Source organism: Ictalurus furcatus, chromosome 1, assembly GCF_023375685.1.
Source record: "Ictalurus furcatus strain D&B chromosome 1, Billie_1.0, whole genome shotgun sequence".
NCBI classification, from domain to species: domain Eukaryota; kingdom Metazoa; phylum Chordata; class Actinopteri; order Siluriformes; family Ictaluridae; genus Ictalurus; species Ictalurus furcatus.
In genome coordinates this window covers 6,492,835-6,514,127 of record NC_071255.1, presented here as the reverse complement: position 1 = coordinate 6,514,127, position 21,293 = coordinate 6,492,835, and the positions used below count along the sequence as shown (strand labels likewise).

Here is a 21,293-nt window from a genome sequence, read left to right as displayed (position 1 = left end):
AAACAAACAAAAAAAAACTGGGTCTTGTGGCACTGACATAAGGGGTTTCCTACAACTAAACCCAGTTTGAGATTATAAAGTAGTTCAAATATATTTAGATCATGGGGATGAGATAATGTGGACAAATGTTTCTCTTTATACTCAGTAACATTTGTATTTAAGTGGATTTTATGAAACTGTAGACCATTCTGGTTTGTGATTCTCACACGGGGTCACATGAAGTCATGAGCACGGCAGAAAAGTTTCTAGAAAAGCAAACAAAATGAAACGTTCTTTTAGTGAAACTGAAACCGAACTCACTGTTCTGTTTTGAGTTTTCTATACTATAAACGAAACGACAACTGTAAGCTGCATTTTGCACAGTTAACGTTGCATTTGATGGCAAATTCGCAATAACAATTTATAACAAGCCAAAGTGCTGAGTAAGAATCAGTACGCATACCCAAGGAGTTGGCTTTCAGTCTGTTGAGATTTGTTGAGGTGAAAGTATTTATTTATTTATTTATTTATTATGTGACCTCAAGAGTGCAGTGCAGAAACAGTCACAACACCTATCCAGCATCCAAATAATAAAAAGACGCCATTAAATGAATCCATACAGCAGACAGAAAACAGCTGCGGAAGCTGACCAGGGCTGAACTCACATTCATATTTTCAGAAAGGAACTGAACAGGGCTCCTCTTTAGCATGCGAGAGTGAGTAACGGACACCATGAACGGACGGCTTGCAGAACCACAGCACAGGAAGTGAACAGCATGCTCATCTCTACTTCCACTTAACCCTCTCTGCACTGACAACAGTGGAATGAAAGCACAGGCAAGTTATAGAAGTGACTCAAATCATGAAAGTTCAGAATTATAAATTAATCCAGCATCAGTCCAATGTTAAACTCTGACATGTTTATAAAAAAGCAAAAAAAGGACTAGCTAATTAATCAAGTTACTTTTAGGCACATGTCTCCACATTTTAGTGACATTTCAGAACACTGCACCTCAGCTTAACTCATTAATAATGTATTTATAGAACACTGATAAATGTCCAAATGAAGTCTGACCTCTGCTGGTCCATTCGTGTACAGCTGAAAAGGTGAAATTCAGACACACACCACACCTGAACAGGCAAAACTTTTTCATTACAACTGTTTTTCTTTCTTTCTTTTTTATTTTTATTATACACATGTCAAAAGAATTTAGATTAACAAGACATTAACCGCTTGTGGCCTCCCACAAAAACAGTTACAATTCATGCATGTATATGGTAAAGGATGTAAAATGTATATATTGGTAATAAGGCAAAATGGCAGCAATATACTTAGGAGACGTGTTGAGACCGTGGACTGGGACAGGATGATGCGCAAACTGAAACTCGAGAGTGAAATATTCTGAAGCTGTCTCACGAGCATGGGAAAAAGAAACCACCAACTGTATTAGTAAATGCAGTTTGTTGCACTGGTATTGCCTCGGAGCATATTAATTAAGGATGTGTTTGGTTTGAGACAGTTGTACTTTTACAACGGAGTCAATGACTTCGCTGTAGCTTTTAAACTCATAACTTAAAAGTGACAATTTCACACAAGAGATCATTGTGTGATCATTAAGACTTGCACATATTCAAACATGTGCAAGTCTGGAACACTGTACAGTCCTAATGCTCAGCCTCGGCTCATTAGACCTGCTTTACAAATCTGACAAGTAAAACTGGCTTGATAAAAAGGCACGGCGGTATTTAAAGGCACACGACACTGGAAGTACGAGTATAAAATCAAGTTCATGAGCTGCTCCTTACAACAACCTGTAAACTGTACAGAACCTCACAAGTAAACGTGCTTTCTCTAAACACGGTCACGTGCTGAATACTATCCGCTTCTTCTCTCTTTATCTAAACAAATGTCTGAACAACTGTTCCAACTATTTTAGAAATAAAAAGCAAGGACAGTATTTGTTTCTAAAAAAAAAAACAAAAAAAAAAAAAAACACAAAACGCATTGGTTTTAAACCGAATGGCATTTTCAAAAATTCACAAATAAAATGTCTGAGTCACATGGCTGAGTCACATGGCTACTACGGCTATTATCAGCCAGCTAGCCCACAGTATAATAAATCATTTCTGTTTGTATCCCTGCGAGTCAGTTAAAGGAATTCTTTTAAAAAGCAAAATAAAAATTTAAAAAAATGATGAAATCTAAGAAATGGCACAGCTATCTGTGGTGAATCTGCATAACAGACTTTAGTACGATATAAGTTCCTGTGATTCATGGTTGTTATGTTAAATAACATTTCAATACAAAAGCAAGCTCTTCTTATCAGTCTTAAGTTATAATACCGAGTATTGGCAGTAATGACGTTAAATCCAAAGCACTTATGCGTTAATCAGCTTGTAAACAGAAATGACTTGGGTGAGACTCTCTTCCCTTGCTGAAGCTAAATATCCAGGACATACTGATGGCACGAAAGCAGCTCACAGAAGCAGCACAGTTGCATAAACACATTGAATATGGTGTAATCCCATCCGAATTGCGTGTAGTTTTTTATTTATTTATTTTATGCTTGCTACTCAGTTTAGGAGCTCGAGATATGTAATTGGCACTCTGCCCCTCTGGTTACCACGCTCTCCCATGAGCCAATCAGAATCCATGCCTGGGACGCTGCTCACAGTAATCACCTGGAGAAGAAAGAAACACAATATAATCAAGACAGGGCTGATTCATAATGAGCAAACTTCCCTACTTCTGCTTAGAGCATCTGTACTTGGATACTCTAAAAATTGCACTTCCCAAAAACCTCTTAAGCCCATATATACTTCATGGCAGGTCCAACACTCGTCACTTCACGTTCTTAGTAAATACTGTCTCAGTAAAGCTTGAAGATCTAAGTGTGTTGTTAAATCATTTTGAAAGCCAATGGAATGCAGTTTGCCTGCACAGATGCTGTCCAAAATGTCTTTTAGTCCTACAGCAAACATTTTAAGTAAACAACTGAGGATTGAAATATACGTTTATACAGCCTGCTGTACACGAGTTCGATCAAAGTCTAGCCTGGCTGTAAATGGCCTCTATGTTCTATTACTTAAAAAAATAACGGTTACACCAAATGACAGTTTTAAAATAGCCTTAAGGTAGAACTTCAAGATCACTTCTACCCTCTAGTAGGTGCACCATTCACCAAACACGAACCTACTCAGTGATTCAGTTCAAAGCAAACGATGCTGCCATGCACAGAGTAAGAAAAGCATGTACACCTGTAAAATCAGTCCCTCTGGGACGTTTCGATTTCAGAAACGAACGAAATATTCGCAGGAGCTTGCCATTTTTTCAAAATTACCGCCGATTTTCGGCAGGTTTGGGCCAAGGCGCGCCATGTGACATCACCACAACGCGCATTCAGCCAAAGCCCCCTTCGATTCACGTGCGTCGAACATGAGTTCAGCCAAAAGGTCTCGTTTACCAACAAACATCACTGTGAAACACTGCAGCAAAATCAAGCATGTTCGGCTGCAACCATCACAAAATAACTCTAGTCCAGGTTTTCTTCGCATTTTGTTTTGTTTCTTTGTACTTCGGAGGATTTCAGCATGTAAAAAGGCCTGGTATATGACCAGTGGTCATGAACACATCTTAGAAATACAAATGTTGTAGCATTACACATAAACTTGAGGAATTATTCAAATACAAACAGGCTTTTAAATATTATATATATATTTATATATATATATATATATAATATATATATATATATATGTGTATATATTATATATTTATATATATATACACACACATCAGCAAGCTCTTTCCTCAGATAACTCAGATATTGTGGTAAAAACATTACACTGCCGAATGACGGACATTAACTGCTTCCCTGGGTCTTGTGTCTAGATCAAGGATGTAGTATTTCCTGTTTCTGTCTGATCCTGTTTCTCACTGGCTGGTGATTGGGAAATACATACAAGTTTTGATTTATGATCACTTGATGCTCTATTAGTTACAACGTACTTCACGTGTCTGTGGTACAACTGAACTAGTTTTAAACCAACCACTCTCGACGTACGGTTTCGGACCCGCTTTACACCATGTTTTACGAACAAATTTTTGCATGCAGCTGGATTATATTTCCTAGTTTAAATTTTTTTTTTTAACGTTTTATGTCTGAATAAACATTTTTATATATTTGCAGACTAACTGAAACTTTAGAGCCCGTTTTATCGAAAGCAAAGCTTGAGGACAGTTGTCCTTTAAATGCACATTACTAGATCTACATTGCTTTCTGACAAGGTGTAAAGTGTTGTATAATTGAAGCTTATCTCATATGTAGAGTACTGCTGTGAGCACTCACTTCGTCGGCCAATAAGGAGAGCTCGTTGCTGCCGGCGGCGTCATAATCATACAGTACCCGTGCCTTGCGGCTTACGCTTGAGCTCAGCAGCTCGCTGAAACCTGAGCGACTCTGACTGGCACTGGCAGAGGGAACACTGGAAAGTGGCAGAGTTGGTACAGAGACGCTGGCTCCCGCCCCCGCTGAACACTGGTTATTATTGGAAGAGAATGAGGAAGGGAAGCTGTAATGGGAAGGAAAAGCATCGCAGGAATGACTCACATAAAATGTAAAAACGGACCATGTGGTTTGTCCATGTCATAATTCGAGGATACTGAGCTACAAGCATGTTCAAAAGGATTTATGAAAAGTGACTTGCACCTTCCCAGCTGTTTCTGCAGATCCACCATGTACTGATAACACTGCGCGTAATATGTGGTCTGAGCCTCGACAAAGTCGTTCAGACAGCGAAGATGGTGAGCCTACATGACAGAAATACACACGGAACACTGACACACAAGATAAATGCTAGCAATCGATACAGAACGCGTGTTTTTTGCACTTGGATGAGAAGTTCGTGTCGGGTGCAGTGCGTACGTGTGTACTGCTGACTCCATCCAGGAGCAGTCGGGTTATCTCAGCCTGCCTGTCAAACTCACTCTGCGTGACCTTCAGCTCCTGCTCAGCCTGAGAGAGAGAGAGAGAGAGAGAGAGAGAGAGAGAGAGAGAGAGAGAGAGAGAGAGAGAGAGATACACGCACAGTGATATTAGATAATGCATGTAGTGCACAAAGAATGGCTCCGTGCTGTCCCTAAAATGTATGGTGATATTTTACACTACACATGATACAAGGAAAGTAATGCAGAGACAGACAGACAGATACTAAAAAAGATTTTAAACATTTGGAAGATTATAATTTAGTTCTGAAGAAACTGAAAAAAGTAACAAAATGAGTCAACTTCGGCTTCTGAATATGAAGCACTGATAAGGGCGGAGGTCTGCTTTGCTCCCTCAAGCTTTTCAGTGCTGTTCCTTCGGGAGATAAGAGTCTGCGGTTTGTTGACAGTGGAATGGTGGGGCGCTTTATGTCCAAGCGTGCCCTCATGCCCGTGTTACCTCCTTGCCTCTCCCTTTAATTTGTGCTTCTCTCTCTCGCTCTCGCTCTCTTTCACACACGCACACACTCCTGCTGCCAGATGTGATGACTGTGCCTGATCAAGACGGGCCTGATTCATAATGATTCATCCCTACTTCTGCTTGGAGCATCTGGACTTGGATACTCTAAAAATTGCACTTCCCAAAAACCTCTTCAGCCCAAGTCTCACTCTTTCATCAGTTGAAAATCTCATCTGGATACGGCAGACTTGTAGAAGAACTGCTACTGTAATCATAAAGATGATGACGCTTATACTGAACGTCCGTTCAACACACTCAGTACTGTCCGTCGTAGTAGAGTGTACAACTGTGAAGGGGTAATAATAAAATCACTCTATCCGGTGTCACCCAGAAGAGGATCGGTGTCTACTGTAAAAAGCGCTATACAAATAAAACTGAAATTGAATTAAAGACAAGAACCCGAATGCCCTAGAATCGTTTTTACTGTTGCTTCATCTGAGCAGCATTTGACACAGTGACACTGAGTGTGCAGAGTGACAAAAAGACATCCACAGGACACACTGTGCACGGCAGTACAAACCGCTGCACCGCATCGCTGTAATGCTGATAACAAAAAGAGGCTTGAGCATATGATCTGGAATTGCTCAAAAGATCAGCTGGCGTGTGTGTGTGTGTCTGAGCGCGAGAGATCGAGAAAGAGATAGAGTGAGAAAGAGAGTGAGAATGTGTGCATGTGTGAGAGAGAGAGAGAGAGAGAGTGTGTGTGTGAGTGTGTAGGGTATGATGTGCCTTGAACCTCATGTCCCAGTCATGAGAATATCATCCTCACAAGTTGCTTCTACTTCTTATCCCCCAAAGCTACACACGAGTCTGTGTAGAGTTTTGAAATGTCTTGGAGTTATTAAGCAAACATGGAAATCCTCTAAAGCCATACAGGCCAAGTATATAAAAGAGTCAAGCTCGCTGCGCACTCAGAAACTCATTTTAAAACGCGCTTAATCAGCAGCATATAAGAGGAACCTAACACTGCAATGCTCTGCATCCAATCTGCAACTATTTCCTACAAAGCGATTTGGCCAAGTAATACGTTCCTACAACGCAGATGAAGGAGGAGAGCTGCTGGAATAGAAAACTAGAATTCTACAAGTGTCTGGAATAAACACGACAAAAAGAGGCAGATTAAAAGCACAACAAATGAAGAGAATTCAATATTCGAGCTGAGAAGAGGAAGGATTTCTAGTTCACATTCCCTACAACTTCATGAGTGTTTCAGGTCTAGCAAGTTGTCATACCTGCTGAGTTCTAATTAAAAGTCCCATTAAACTCCGTCATTTAGATGATTCCCATCTGGAAATGCAGTTCACAACAGATTTAATACGACACCACACCAATTCTGCAAACTTTTTAAGAACATATGAGAATATATGGATTTTAATTATTTAAAAACATTGTGAGAACAGATATTCCTTCCTGGTGCTATGTTTTATTTAGAGATCGACCGATATTGATTTTTTTTTTTAAAAAAACTAAACACTAAAGTGTTTTTAATAAAAACTTCGATGAAACAAATAAAGCACAACAAAATAATTCTAACAAAAACACAGATGCAGTGTTGCAATGGCAGTCCTGCATGCAATTCTCAAAACGCCCACAAGATGGCACCATTTATCGGTGGAGCCGATATTCCACAACTGATGTCGGATTATGGAAAAATGCTTAAATATCGGGGAAAAATATGGGTAAAACCGATTATCAGTGGATCTCTAGTTTTAAGAGACCACAATGTTGTTGAAATCACGATTCTCACTGATCAGAAAGTATTTATCCATTTTTTAAAGAACACAGAGGCTCTGACTATGGTGCTAGCTGTAACGTGCTTGTTCTAATACATTATTGTTTCTATAGTGACAACTCATTCACAGGGACTTGTAGAACAGATGCTTGACATAATATCAGAGGAATAACAAATGGATTTTTTTTTTTTAAATCATTTAAAATTTTTGTCATTTAACTAAGATAAACGTTGAATTGGTGATCTGTAAGTAGATGTATTTTAAAAAGGAGAAAGGAGTCAGCACTTTGTAACAGCCATTCATCATTCGGTCACATGACCAGCTGGTTTCTTGTCTTATTAACTTCAAGAGAGGAAAAAGAAGAGGCTGGTGAGGGAAAGACTGCTATAATGTAAGTGATAACAGGAACGAATACAACGCAATATTAAATGTAACTATGTGTAAAAGCCATTACGTGTCATTCATTAATCAATTGAATGAATGTGATGGGCAAGATGCTGTGGTATAAGAGGAATAAAACACTTGCTGTTTTGGGAAAATAATCACAGTTGTACCAAACTCCACTGTGAGATGGGCTGCATCACACCACCCCGTTGTTGATTATTTTTCCATAACAGCACCCCCACAATTATTATATTCCTTACTTATTACCAATCTAATCCAAGCAGCCATTAAAGCACATAATAATATGTCAATAACCCACCTAATAGCAATGTCCAGTTTTCACTAAGAGAAAACACATCTGATCTAAACACTATACTACTGTCTTAGACACTAACTCATAGGAATGAAACAATAACTCACAGCAGCTCTTGCCTCAGCCATTTTGGCTTTCTTCAACTTCGTCTTCGCCGCATCAAGATCCAGTCGCTTGATTTGCAGCAACTTGCGTTCTTTCTATTGTGAAGAAAAACATCAGTATCACACCATCACAAAACACTTCAGATAGTTTCACCATGCTCTGCTCATTTGATACCCATCATTACTGTAAAACTCTAAAGCCCTAGGTCAGTCATTTCTATAGTGGTGATTGAAAGTTTGTGAACCCTGTAGAATTTTCTACATTTCTGTATAAACATGACTGAAAACATCATCAGATTTTCACACAAGTCCTAAAAGTAGATAAAGAGAACCTAATGAAACAAATGAGACAAAAATATTACACCCTGTCATTTATTTATTGAGGAAAATGATCCAATATTACATTTCTGTGAGTGGCAAAAGCATGTGAACCTTTGCTTTCAGTATGTGGTGTGACCTCCTTGTGCAGCAATAACTGCAGATAAACGTTTGTGGTGAGTGTTGATCAGTCCTGCACATCGGCTCGGAGGACTTTTAGCCCGTTCCTCAGTGCAGAACAGCTTCAACTCTGGGATGTTGGTGGGTTTCTCACATGACCTGCTCACTTCAGGTCCTTCCACAACACTTCTATTGGATTACGCTCAGGACTTTGACTCGGCCGTTCCAAAACATTCACTTTATTCTTCTTTAACCGTTCTGTGGTAGAACGACTTGTAAGCTCAGGTTCATCGTCTTGCTGCATGACCCACTTTCTCTTGAGATTCAGTTCACGGACAGATGTCCTGACATTTTCCTTTAGAATTCGCTGGTATAATTCAGAATTCATTGTTCCATCAATGATGGCAAATCGTCCTGGCCCAGATGCAGCAAAACAGGCCCAAACCATGATACTACCACCACCATGTTTCACAAATGGGATAAGGTTCTTATGCAGGAATGCAGTGTTTTCCTTTCTTCAAACATGACGCCTCTCATTTAAACAAAAAAGTTCTATTTTGGTCTCATCCGTCCACAAAACATTTTTCCAATAGTCTTCTGGCTTGTCCACAGGATCTTTAGCAAACTGCAGATGGGCAGCAATGTTCTTTTTGGAGAGCAGTGACTTTCTCCTTGCAACCCTGCCATGCACACCACTGTTGTTCAGTGTTCTCCTGATGGTGGACTCATGAACATTAGCCAATATGAGAGAGGCCTTTAGTTGCTTAGAAGTTACCCTGGGTTCCTTTGTGAACGCACGGATTATTACACATCTTGCTCTTGGAGTCATATTTCTCACATCTTGCTCAAGATCATATTTATGCAAATATAATTTAAAAAAAACATTTTTTTTAAGGGTTCACAAACCTTCATGCACCACTGTATCTGTGGAATATGATACATAAGCATCTTTCAAACGTATTTCAGAAAAAATCTTAGAAACTACTGAATACATTCTCTCAGGTTCGAATTCAGTGTAAAACCTGACTGCTGAGAGCCTTTCTGTTTCCTGAAAGCATCCAAGCAAAATCTTGAAATCCCTTTTCCTTTTGGAGCGTGCTTGTTTTTTCTCAACTTTAATGCACTCTAATCATTAGGCATCATAATGGATCATATTGGAATATGCTGACTCAATATGCATTCAGTGACACAGCTGCATTTAAAAAAAAATAAATAAAGCTAGGACAGCTTGCATCAAATAAAATAAGTTTTTATGTGACTGAAACTATGACTGCTCCAGGTACACTGAACAGGACACTCATCCTTATAATGCACACCCAGCCTCTTCAGTGTGCAGCCGAGTTCACCACAGACTCTTTATACCACTCGTTGTGGCCAAGTAGCCATGGACGACTCCCGAGGACCTCATCTAAGCAGTTCTCTCAGGCAGTTCTATAAAGTCTGTGGATTTCCTCTTCATGTATATTTGCTAATACCAGTTTCTTACCTACAGCCCAGTGCTGAAAAGCAATTCTGACAACAAAAAGCTTACGTCAAGTTGAAAAGAGTTAATATGCACACGGAAACTCTAGTCATCAGGATGAACATCAGAGAGGGAAAAACAAGCACGCCTCGCATGTAATGTGGCGCACCAGCTAAAGAATTTACCTCTGGACTTTCTCTCGACTGTGTGATTATTTACATGCGGTTTTTCTCCAGACTCAGTTGGGGCGGAGTCAACAAAAAAGTGCTTAGACCTCATTTGTTAAATCTCTGATAACAAAGGCTTTTGGGAAACACCCCTGCTTTAGGTCAATTCTAAAATATAGTGAAAAGACCCGACTACGCTTAGGCACGGACTCAGGGCTCAAATTTCCTTTCGGACCAAAACAACACAAAATTAAACTTGGTCTGAACTTACCAGTATAGTTTTGAAATCACCCTCCAGAAAATTCCTGAAAGGTGTGAGGAAATTAATAGCAGCGCTCTGGATAAACTCTCTTTCAGCTCCTCCAATCTGCTTCTCCGTCTCTCCACACTTCGTCAGAGCATTTCCTACCAGCGCACAAGCAGCTTTCTCACTACACACATCAAACTCTGAACTGAATTGTAATTTGACCATTTTATTTTTTGCACTTTATGTAGTCCTAGGACATTTCACCCCCCCGTACACATGTATCTGGGTGGGATGGAGATGAATACTAGGGCAGTCGAGCTCTGCTGTAAAGCTGAATGCAAGCGAATGGAAGGTTTGTATTCAGATTCCAGAATGATCAGCGCCCATTATCTTCCATGCCCGAGCAGACTAGACAGTATTGTTGTGTTGTCACGTTGGGTAAAATGTAAATGAATTTAAATCACCGTAAATAACTTGTATGATTTTTAGAATGGTTCTTCTAAATTTAAACTGTGAAACTAGTCATGTGCAAGGTGGGGTTTCATTCCGAATAAACATGAAGCAATTTCTATTATTTAAAATCAGATCAGCGTTGCTATACTGTATCAACTCCATTACCAAAGATCCTATTTAGACCTGAGAGTAAAATATGGCTGACCTGCAACACCACTAGTTCAAAGTATGAAGACAAAAACATGTCTATGAATTGTATAATAAAAACTTTTACGATGACAGTAACATAAAGCAACAATGATTTTAAGTTGTTGTATTTTTCTTGGGCCGAAGAGTCTAATTACTATCAGATGCTAACCGTAGGCTGTGCCAGGTCCAAACTCATTCCCAGAATCAATCATGAATTGACCCAGCATCTCATGGTTATTCTGCCGTGTGGGGGCTTTTTTGTCCAATTTCCCATAGAAAAACTCTTCTATCCGCACATCTGCAAAGCAAATTGAGGTAGAAACTCCATTAAGAAGGACGAGAAAAAAAAAGAAGAAGAGCAAAACACTATCCACATTCAATACAACGATGAGCATAAACCACATGTACAGTATTTAGATATCAAATTTTTAAATAAAAGCTACTGTAATTAATTGTTTAAAAACACTTCTAACTAAACTGTCTTTACTCCCTGAAAGCCATTGATTAAAATATAAAGAATGGAGAGAAAATGTCTGTGAATGTGTACCAGTAATCACGTCTTCAGTAATATACACGATATGGCCAAAAGTTTGTGGACATCTGATCAGCACACCCGTGTGTGTGTGTTTCTTTTTTTTTTTCCTCTTGTCACAAAGTTGGAAGCACACAATTGTATAGGATGACTTTCCATGCTGTAGAATTACAATTTCCCGTCACTGGAACTAAGAGGCCCAAACATGTTCGAGCATGACAATGCCAAGGTGAGAGTGGAAGAACTCGAGAGTCCTGCACAGAGCCCTGACCTCAATCCCACTGAGCACCTTTGGGATGAATTGGAATGCTGACTGCACCCCAGGACTCCTCACCCGGCATCAGTGTGCAAATACTCTTTCGTTTGGACAAACAGCAGTCCAAGTTCCTTGCTTCCATTTTAATTCATTTAGTGTGTTAACAGTTAGGTCAAGCTTCTTCCATTCCAGTGAGTCATGTCACTCAGTAGCTAATGCATATGATGTTTATTGTCTTGACAATAAATGGTTAAGTTGGGTCTATTTTTGTTTCCATCAGTGTGAAGACTAGTCATATATATAAAAGGAAATTGTGTGTGTTTTATCTGTGCAAGTTTGGGTTTATTTTATGTAGCACAGCAATTATGTTTATATAAATTTTTCAAAACTGAATAATAATTGAATAATACATTTTTATGTTAAATAAACCTATGTGACGAGTTGGAGGGAGGAGCCAGGTTGTGAGGATGCACACCTGGCACTGATTTGGCTAACCAGTTGGGGAGGGGGAGAATGAACAGAGAGAGAGAGAGACGCACGTGCACTTTCTGTTTCTGTTGTGGTTTACGTTCTGGTTATTATTAATGTTTATGTTGATGCTCAGCCGGTTCCCGCCTCCTCCTTGCCCGACTTTAAAGTTTGTTACAACCTATTTTATGTTTGTACTTATTTGAAGTGTAGAACATTTCCGCAATGTTTAAGATGAATAAATCTAAACAATGCTGTGTGATTTTATTCTTTTATTAGTGATATCCTCATTGTACTAGCCATCAACCTCACTGCTCCTTAAATGTCATCCTTGGCCCAGAAATAACCCGTATCTGTCGACCACTACATACCGCAATCATTGCTTTTGCTTTGTACATGACAGCACAAAGTACATTGCTTATGTATTGCTTATGCAACTAACAGTGTCCACAAAAAACTTTTTTTTCCAAAAGCTCTTAAAGCTATTAGATCTTACTTGGATTTGGCTGCAGTAGCACTTCTGTTTGCTTCAAAATCTTCTCTGTCCAGTGTTTGGTGCATTCAGCTCTGGTGAGAAGATTTTCCAAATGTGCATCCAGCTCAGTTTTCTCAGCCTGGCCCAGCTTTTCCTCTGTGAACTAGTAAAGAAAAACACATATTTAAGTGTAAAATATACAGATAATATTTACCTGCCTGTGCTTTTTATAGTAATAGGAATAGTTAATCACAAAACCATCATGTATGATCGTCTCATTATCGATATTACCGGTTTAATATAATCAATTCATAACTGTAAATTAACTACAAGGGTGCCAGTATTTATGAGCGAGTTATCTATCTGGCTTTTTAATTGCCACTAACTGTAAGCTAGGTAAATGACCTCCTTTGACACACAGAATGTAAACATAAGCACTAAACACGCCGTGTTTTTAATGTGTAGCACTAAACATCCTCCTCTCAGAGCGATAGATACAGTAGATTTTCTTCACACAGTACCAGATTCATAGGAAAAAAGATTTCCTCAAGGGTTCTTTGGATAGGTGAGGGCTCGTATATACGTCATACTGACAAGGCGTGTAAAAGCCTTTACACTGAAGAAACATTTCTCACGCAAGAAAAACCCCACGCTGTCGAAATAAATAAACCCTGACTGGCTGAACTGCTTGAGAACATATTAAAGCTATGGTTTATTTATAGAGTTATAGTGTGCTCCACTTTCACCGGGTTTATGAACAGAGTGCAGAGTTCTGAATCCTGTCTAAATTCAGTTAAATTCACTACAATTCCGTATCGATTTATATTTCATTACTCTCTCTCAATGTATTCTTTCAAGTGTGTACAGAATTAGCATAACAAGGTGGGGGGAAAGTCTCTCATAACTCTACATTTACATTCTTTTACTTTACATTTTTGAGATAGCGGCTGAGATTGCGGCTTTGGTGACGTGTCGATCAAAGAAAAATAAAAACAGAAAAGATTTTTTTTAAAGGCTAAGAAGCCTAAATACATTATTAGTGGGGAAAATAGGGGTTCAGTAATTTGCTAATTTGAGTCAAATCAAAAGTAAATAAAAATGTTGTTTTTTTTTAAATAATAAAAAATACAAACCCTGCTGTATACAGTACATGTATACACTACATCCATTCATTACATGTTTTTATCAAGTAACTACTTTATTGTATTACATTGCTAAGATGTTAATTAGCTAATTTGTTGGATAATAGACTACACTAAAAGTACTGAGCGTTCACTAAAAAAAAATTTAGACCACTTAATTCTGTCAACTTAACACAAAAAAAAAAAAGAAAAGTCAGATCAGTGACTGCGAGCTCAATCGCTGCTTTGTCTTCATCTTGAGGCAGCTGACGTCTCACCGAAAGATGTTTTACTGCCACCTACTGAACCGAGTGTAGGTAGAGCCATCAAAGACCCAATCTAGATTTTATTCACTGACCCTGTGTCCTGCGTTAAAATAAAAAGTGCTCCACTGCTATGCAGTGTTTCATCTTGCAGTAGATGCAATACCTCCATACGCTTTATTTCTTTTGGTTGGAGACTCCTCCTCATTTGCTCTCTTTTAGTGTACATTGGTAATTATCCACGTTTCACTGTTTTCATTTATAGCATTTTTGGCTTCATCTGCACTTTCATTTCCCTGCACTCCCTGATGTACTGAAACACGACTATGTGCAAAGCTTCATTTGAAAATATTCTGCTTGCTGTGTGATGTCTGTATTTTACTAAGAGCTCGAATCACAACATATAAATACTTTTCCAGATTTCTTGCATTCCACCCACGGCAGAGCTAAAAAACTAATGCTACCGTTTCCGCCGTGTAGACAGAAAGACTGGTCACTCCTCCGAAAGTTTGGCTTAACTGTGTATATCTGCATGCACCCTTAATTTGATTCAGTACGATAGCTGGTTACATTTAGATATCGCTTTTCTAGGCACTCAAAGCGCTTTACATTGTATTGAGGGGGATCTCCTCAACCACTACTAGTGTGTAGCATCCACCTGGATGATGTGACAGAAGCCATAGTGCACCAGAACGCCTACCACACACCAGCTATTAGTGGAGAGGAGAGAGTGATGTAATCCATTCAGAGATGGGGATTATTAGGGGGCCGTGATAGAGAAGGGCCAGTGGGGGAATTTCACCAGGACTATAGGTTGTACTCCTACTCTTTACGAGAAGTGTCCTGGGATTTTTTTATGTCTACAGAGAGTCATGACCTCAGTTTAAGGTGTCATCCGAAAGACAGTACTGTTTTTACAGTGTAGTGTCCCCTTCACCTTCAGGGTTTCTCCCTAGCATGTCATCATCTGTAAATAAAACCCTGCCTATGCCTGCTGATATCTGTGATTAAATATCATTCAATGTCCAGTCTCAATTGTCCAGCTATAGACCTATATCAAATCTCCCCTTCATCTCTAAGATTTTAGAAAAGGTTGTAGCAAAGCAGTTATGCTCGTACTTAGATAGGAATAACATTCATGAAATGTATCAGTCAGGATTTAGACCTCATCATAGCACAGAGACAGCGTTAGTTAAAGTAGTAAATGACCTTCTACTGACCTACGATCAGGGTTGTGTCTCTCTGCTTGTGTTACTCGACCTTAGTGCAGCTTTTGATACTATAGATCACACTATTCTCCTTGATAGATTAGAAAATGTTGTTGGTATTAAGGGAACAGTCCTCTCCTGGCTCAGGTCTTATCTGACCGATCGTTATCAGTTCGTAGATGTAAATGGTGAATTCTCCATGCGTACTGAGGTTACTTTTGGAGTTCCACAGGGTTCTGTTTTAGGCCCACTGCTCTTTACTTTATATATGCTACCCCTAGGACAAATTATTCGTAAACATGGAATTAGCTTCCACTGTTATGCTGATGATACACAGTTGTATGTTTCAGCGAAGCCAGAGGACAGACAGAAGCTTAGTAAAGTTGAGGATTGTGTAAAGGACATTAGACGTTGGATGTTAACTAACTTCCTTCTACTTAATTCTGATAAAACAGAAATACTTTTATTAGGCCCACGTGTAGCTAGAAGTAATCTTTCTGATCACATGGTTACTCTGGATGGTCTTTCTGTTTCATCATGTGCAGCAGTTAAAGACCTTGGAGTGATTATTGACTCCAGCCTGTCATTTGATGCTCATGTAGATAATATTACTAGGATAGCCTTCTTTCATCTCAGAAATATTTCTAAAATAAGAAACATATTGTCACTACATGATGCGGAAATACTAGTTCATGCATTCGTCACCTCTAGATTAGATTACTGTAATGCCTTACTGTCTGGATGTTCCAGTAGGAATATAAATAAGCTCCAGTTAGTCCAGAATGCAGCTGCTAGAGTCCTAACTAGAACTAGAAGGTACGACCATATCACACCGATATTATCAATACTGCATTGGCTCCCAGTAAAATCTCGCATTAACTATAAAATACTTTTATTAGCCTATAAAGCACTAAATGGTCTCGCGCCACAATATCTAAGCGACCTTTTGGTTTTCTATGATCCGCCACGCCTACTTAGATCAAAAGATGCAGGCTATTTGACGGTACCTCGAATAGTGAAGGCTACAGCAGGGGGGAGAGCTTTCGCTTATAGAGCCCCACAGTTATGGAACAGTCTTCCTATTAGTGTTCGGGACTCAGACACAGTCTCAGTGTTTAAGTCTAGGCTTAAAACGTATTTGTTTACTCAAGCCTACCCTGACTAGATTCTGTTCTACTACCTCGCAGTCATAATAATCTTTTTTCTCCCTCTCTCCTTTCGCCGAGCCCCACATGAATTTATGGAGATACTAGAGATCCAGATCCTTTCTGCCTCTGGATGGAGCTCAAATCTTCTTTAATTCCAGACTGCTGGGACTACGGCTGCTCCTAACGCCATACAGACTTCATATAAATCCATAATGAACTTTTTCACACTATCTGTTGTTACCCAGATGAGGATGGGTTCCCTTCTGAGTCGGGTTCCTCTCAAGGTTTCTTCCTCTTAAAACATCTTAGGGAGTTTTTCCTTGCCACCGTCGCCACTCAGTGGCTTGCTCAGTTGGGATAAATTCGCACCTTTAATATCTGTATACCGTGTTGATATTTCTGTAAAGCTGCTTTGAGACAATGTCTATTGTAAAAAGCGCTATACAAATAAAATTGAATTGAATTGAATCAGTTTTGGCCATTTTATCATTCTTCACCACGCCGGGGGACTGACACCGCCCCCCCACTCACACTCGCACAATAAGCTATCACTTTGTTACCATTTTCTCCACTAATTCACAGATATAGAGATTTAGAGTAAATCAGCCTTTTGCTTTAATTTAACTTAACTATTAATTTAATTTAACTATTTAACTTTAATTGTTAGGTTGGATACTTTCCTGCTTTCCTTATTGGCACCACAATAGCCTTCTTCCATGTAATAGCTCATTTCCTTCCAGATTTTTCCAGTTTAATTATCTTGACAAATGAGTCTTCTCCTAGGTTTCGGTATTACGTAACTCGAGCCGTCACTTCCTGATGATGTCATTTCTAATTTTTTAAAAAAAATTGCCTTCTTCATTTCAGCAAATGTGAAATGAGAATTTATTCTCATCCTTTCTTTCCTATAGAGAGTTACTACAAATATGCATTGTAATGAATGACTTTGGTCTCTATGCCTGTGACTAGCTGCGTGTACAGAAATCTCCACACCCTATGACGAACTCGCCCGTTTAAACTTCTGTCCCAAGGATCTTATGGCAGCCTGAAAGAGAGCCATGGTGCTTAGCTGAACTGTACGAGTGTCAGTTCCTCGACAGCATCCTGCGTGTGTGTTTTAAGTGCTATGTTGTTTCTATTTAGTTAAGAGTGCAGTGCCAAAAAGTACAGAAAACAATAAGAATGAATACAGCACTCTTCTGTCTCATGCCTGCCTCCACATTAACCACCAGGGTATCACAGGGTATCCCTTTCTACTCTTCTGCAAGGGATATGAAAGTTCATCATATGAAGTTGAGAAAGTTGATAGCTTCAGTCCTTATCCACATTGCCACTCAAATACATTGTCATTCATCCCCTCGACTTCTTTAGCGCGCCCATCTCCCTTTTTCCTTATCCTTCCTAATTGTTGTGTACACTGTCATGACCTCATCAATGCATATAAATGTCTGGTTTCTGTGTTTCCATACAGTGACCTGCTTAAAGCCCAGACTGGGCTGAGTAGCTTGTGCTGTCAGATCATCTCTAAATTGTTCCACGTCAGCCCTGTGAATCCTTTCTGTCTTGTGCGTAATGCCCTGTTTCCATGCTCAGCCCTGCCACAAACACCACCAGGTTTTTCCCCTCAAATCTGTGTACATTAGATGCACATTTTCCTGATTTAATGTCTTCCGTTCTTTATTCCTTTATTGACAGCTTCAGCATATAATAATTTTTTGCAGTTCTGACCTTCTACACTTCGACCTCCTCACTGCCTACACCAATGTGCTTCGTGGTAGAAAAGCTTTAATCTGTTCCATGCTCATGTGTACACCATTTATTACTCCCTTTAGTAGTTTTCCTAGTATTAGTTTTCACTCACTTTCTCTCCAAGACTCATTCACGCAAATAAAATTAAAAAAAATTGCCTGCTAAACTTCACCATTATCTGCAGTAGCTTCTCTGTAAGCTTTAATTAGTTCATAGATTTTATTGATATATTTTATAAACACTTTAGTAGCTTTGTTTCTTTTCATTTCTTTTCTGACTGAAGCATCATCACTTTAGTGGCTTTAGTGAATTTTCTCATTGATGACATGTTTCCAAGTCTTATACAGTGATTACACATTGTAATTATGCGTAATTATGACAATATTGCTCATGTACGTCACATGCTTAAATGGTGCTATGAGCCTGGACTTCCCAGATTATAAAGCACATTAATAGATTTTCATGCAAGGGATTTTACTAGAGATGCACCGATGTATCGGCCGATAAAGGCTATTTTTCCCGCTGTCCGATATCAGCCGATAGTTTAAAAACATCCGATGATCAGGGCCGATGATATCCTGTCAATCAAAAGAGGACAGGAAAAAATATCGATTTGGTGCTGTGTGTAAAGATGTCGTCTCTTGTGTGGAATGATGACAAAACGGTAGTCTGTAATCTCTGTACTGCTAAAATTTTACACCGGACGTGAGCGGCAGTGAAGCGGGAGTTTCAGCGTCGAGTCTAATTTTATTTTTTGCCGCGCTGTTCAAGCTGAATTAAAGCTCCAGTACACGGTTGAAAGATTTAAATGAAGATGGGTTGACAAAAAAGTATGTATTGCACAGAAAAATATATTTGTAGAGTAGTATATTTCATATCCAGTTAATGTTAATATATAAAAAGTTGATATTATATATTACCAGTTTGATGTTAGTGATGAAGTAGAAATGCTTGTGTTTGTGGAGAGTGAATGTGAGACTAACAGGAGGGTTTTTACAATTCAGTCAATGTTAATATGAATTAATAACATTCAATAAGTTAATAATCTTACTTTAATCTTCAGAATTTAGTTCATGTGTTCATGTTAATTAGAGTAATGTGTTAATGTTTACGAGACCAGTTACTGTCAAACAACTTGTTAAAATGGAGAGAATAAAGTTTTTATTTGCATTTCCTTCAGAATCATGGAATTAATTATTATTAATTTAAAAGAAGGCATAAATGCAGAACTATCGGTATGGGCTGATATCACTCTGAATAATCGGTTATCGTATCGGCTGAGAAATTTTGTATGGGTGCATCTCTATTTTTTACCCATGTTTATTTAATTTAGATCATTAATTTTGTTTTTCTTGTTCTTATTATTCTATCATTTATTTTCATTAGCTGAATACACTTGATGTACACTTGAATACACTCTCCTTGTTTGATTCCTATGGCTGTGGAATCGGTACTTCCTTAAAGATGGCTGACTTTGACTGATTTCCGGGTGACGGGCTGAAGCCCGGGTGTAACTCCGCCCCCAAACTCCATACAACCAGGACAAGGCGGGATAAAGTGGGCTCAAACTCTGTAGCGGTGGGATTTCCGGTCTTGTCAATGAGTCACAAACAAGAGCCGACTCATCTTTCGACTCCCCAACGGCTCTCTGTCATTAATTTCTAAAGTTTGAGATAGTTTGACCAGAGATTGAATTTAAAAAAAAAAAAAAAAAGATTCACATTAAAGAGTCAGTTCAAAGAGTCGACTCGTAGAACTACGCTGAAGCGGATGTGCTGAATTTGCGGTTCCAAACTCTTAGGTGGCAAGCTAATGTTGCCTATTCGCGTCAAACTACTACAGATAACTAATGCGACTGAGAAGGCTAACAAACACTGTCGTTTATTCATGATGCTCGAGGGAATTAAATCCAGAAAACCTACATTTTCACCGAGTCTTGGTTATTAAAATAGCTAAACTAGTGAACCGCGCGGGTTTTCTAGCTGTGTAAATAACAGCAGCCGGACCCGAGTCTGACTTTATGCACCATATTAATAGAGTCTGTGGTGTTGTACTGTAGTCGCTAGCTGGCTAACGGGCTAACCGAACCCCTCCCAGCCGCCCGAGCCGCTAGAAACACGCTAATACATTACTGAGCCGAAGCATCAGCACTGAACTGTACCTGTACCGCCCGACTCAGGAAGGTCCCCGCGTCCGCTGCCAGTCTTTTCACAGTGAAGTCCATTTTGTGTTACAGAACCATAAAACTACAGACGGTGTGTGAGTGAGACACTGACAGAGCAGACACACACATCAGTATCAGCTGTCGCACAACACATCACCACCGGCTGTGGAAAAGCTCCTCCTCTTACTTTTTTCACACACTCACACACACACACTGTGTAGTGCAGAGCACATAACAAATGACTGTTTCCGAATGAAAAATAATCAATGTTTTGCTTTAAACATTTCCCTCACACAGCCTAATGGCGTGAGCGGAAGTTGTGTAATTACAGGACTCCTTTTCCTGTTATATAAAGGAAAGTCTTCGGGTTATAAAGTTACCTCAGATCACTAGACAAAATGCCACTGAAAATGTCCTGAGCAGAATTCACTCACTTATATAACAATATCAACAGTAATTTAGTTGGCACGTCCAATGGTTTTTCTCTGAACCCTGAGTTTATAGGATAAAGATTTATCCAGTGAAATCACGTCAGCGTACACTAAAAGACCCTGATTCACATTTATAGCGAACATAATGACATGGATATATGTGTAGGCCAGGTAATGATATTTCTGTAATGACTTTATTTCTCTATAGTTAAACTGGGTTAAAGTTCTTCATTCCATGCTGAAGAAAAAAAAAACAATACAAAAACCTGTACAGAAATGATAATTGTTTCCACTACAAATACCATTAAAACCATTAATGAATGTGTGTTTTGGGCCATATTCTATTTATATTTATATTGGTTTCCACTAGACAAACATACCACCAGTAGAACCCAACACATTACCAGTAGAGACCCACAAAGAGGGCACACGGTGGCTTGGTGGTTAGCACGTTCGCTTCACACCTCCAGGGTGTTCGATTCCTCCCGCTGCCCTGATTGTGCGG

At 39.2% G+C, this 21,293-nt stretch overlaps 1 protein-coding gene across 1 annotated transcript; it reads right to left on the bottom strand.

The window, feature by feature from the left end:
• Window positions 1-1,959: 1,959 nt before the first annotated feature.
• sh3glb1a (SH3-domain GRB2-like endophilin B1a) lies at window positions 1,960-20,652 on the bottom strand. Its single transcript, XM_053622017.1, has 9 exons — window positions 20,355-20,652; window positions 12,726-12,867; window positions 11,143-11,271; window positions 10,356-10,489; window positions 8,021-8,113; window positions 4,905-4,994; window positions 4,689-4,789; window positions 4,329-4,551; window positions 1,960-2,661 (listed from the first exon to the last, which is right to left on the bottom strand). The coding sequence occupies exons 1-9, from the start codon at window positions 20,415-20,417 to the stop codon at window positions 2,554-2,556; spliced, it is 1,083 nt and encodes a 360-aa protein (XP_053477992.1). The 5' UTR covers window positions 20,418-20,652; the 3' UTR covers window positions 1,960-2,553.
• Between the last annotated feature and the right edge of the window lie 641 nt (window positions 20,653-21,293).

Excerpts from the sequence above, each read along its gene's own strand:
- sh3glb1a (XM_053622017.1), bottom strand. The coding sequence starts at position 20,417 with ATGGACTTCACTGTGAAAAGACTGGCAGCGGACGCGGGGACCTTCCTG. Across the intron at positions 11,272-12,725 it reads GCTACTGCAGCCAAATCCAA|ATGTGCGGATAGAAGAGTTT; the intron begins GTAAGATCTAAT and ends TTTGCTTTGCAG. Across the intron at positions 2,662-4,328 it reads TCTCCTTATTGGCCGACGAA|GTGATTACTGTGAGCAGCGT; the intron begins GTGAGTGCTCAC and ends TTTCTTCTCCAG.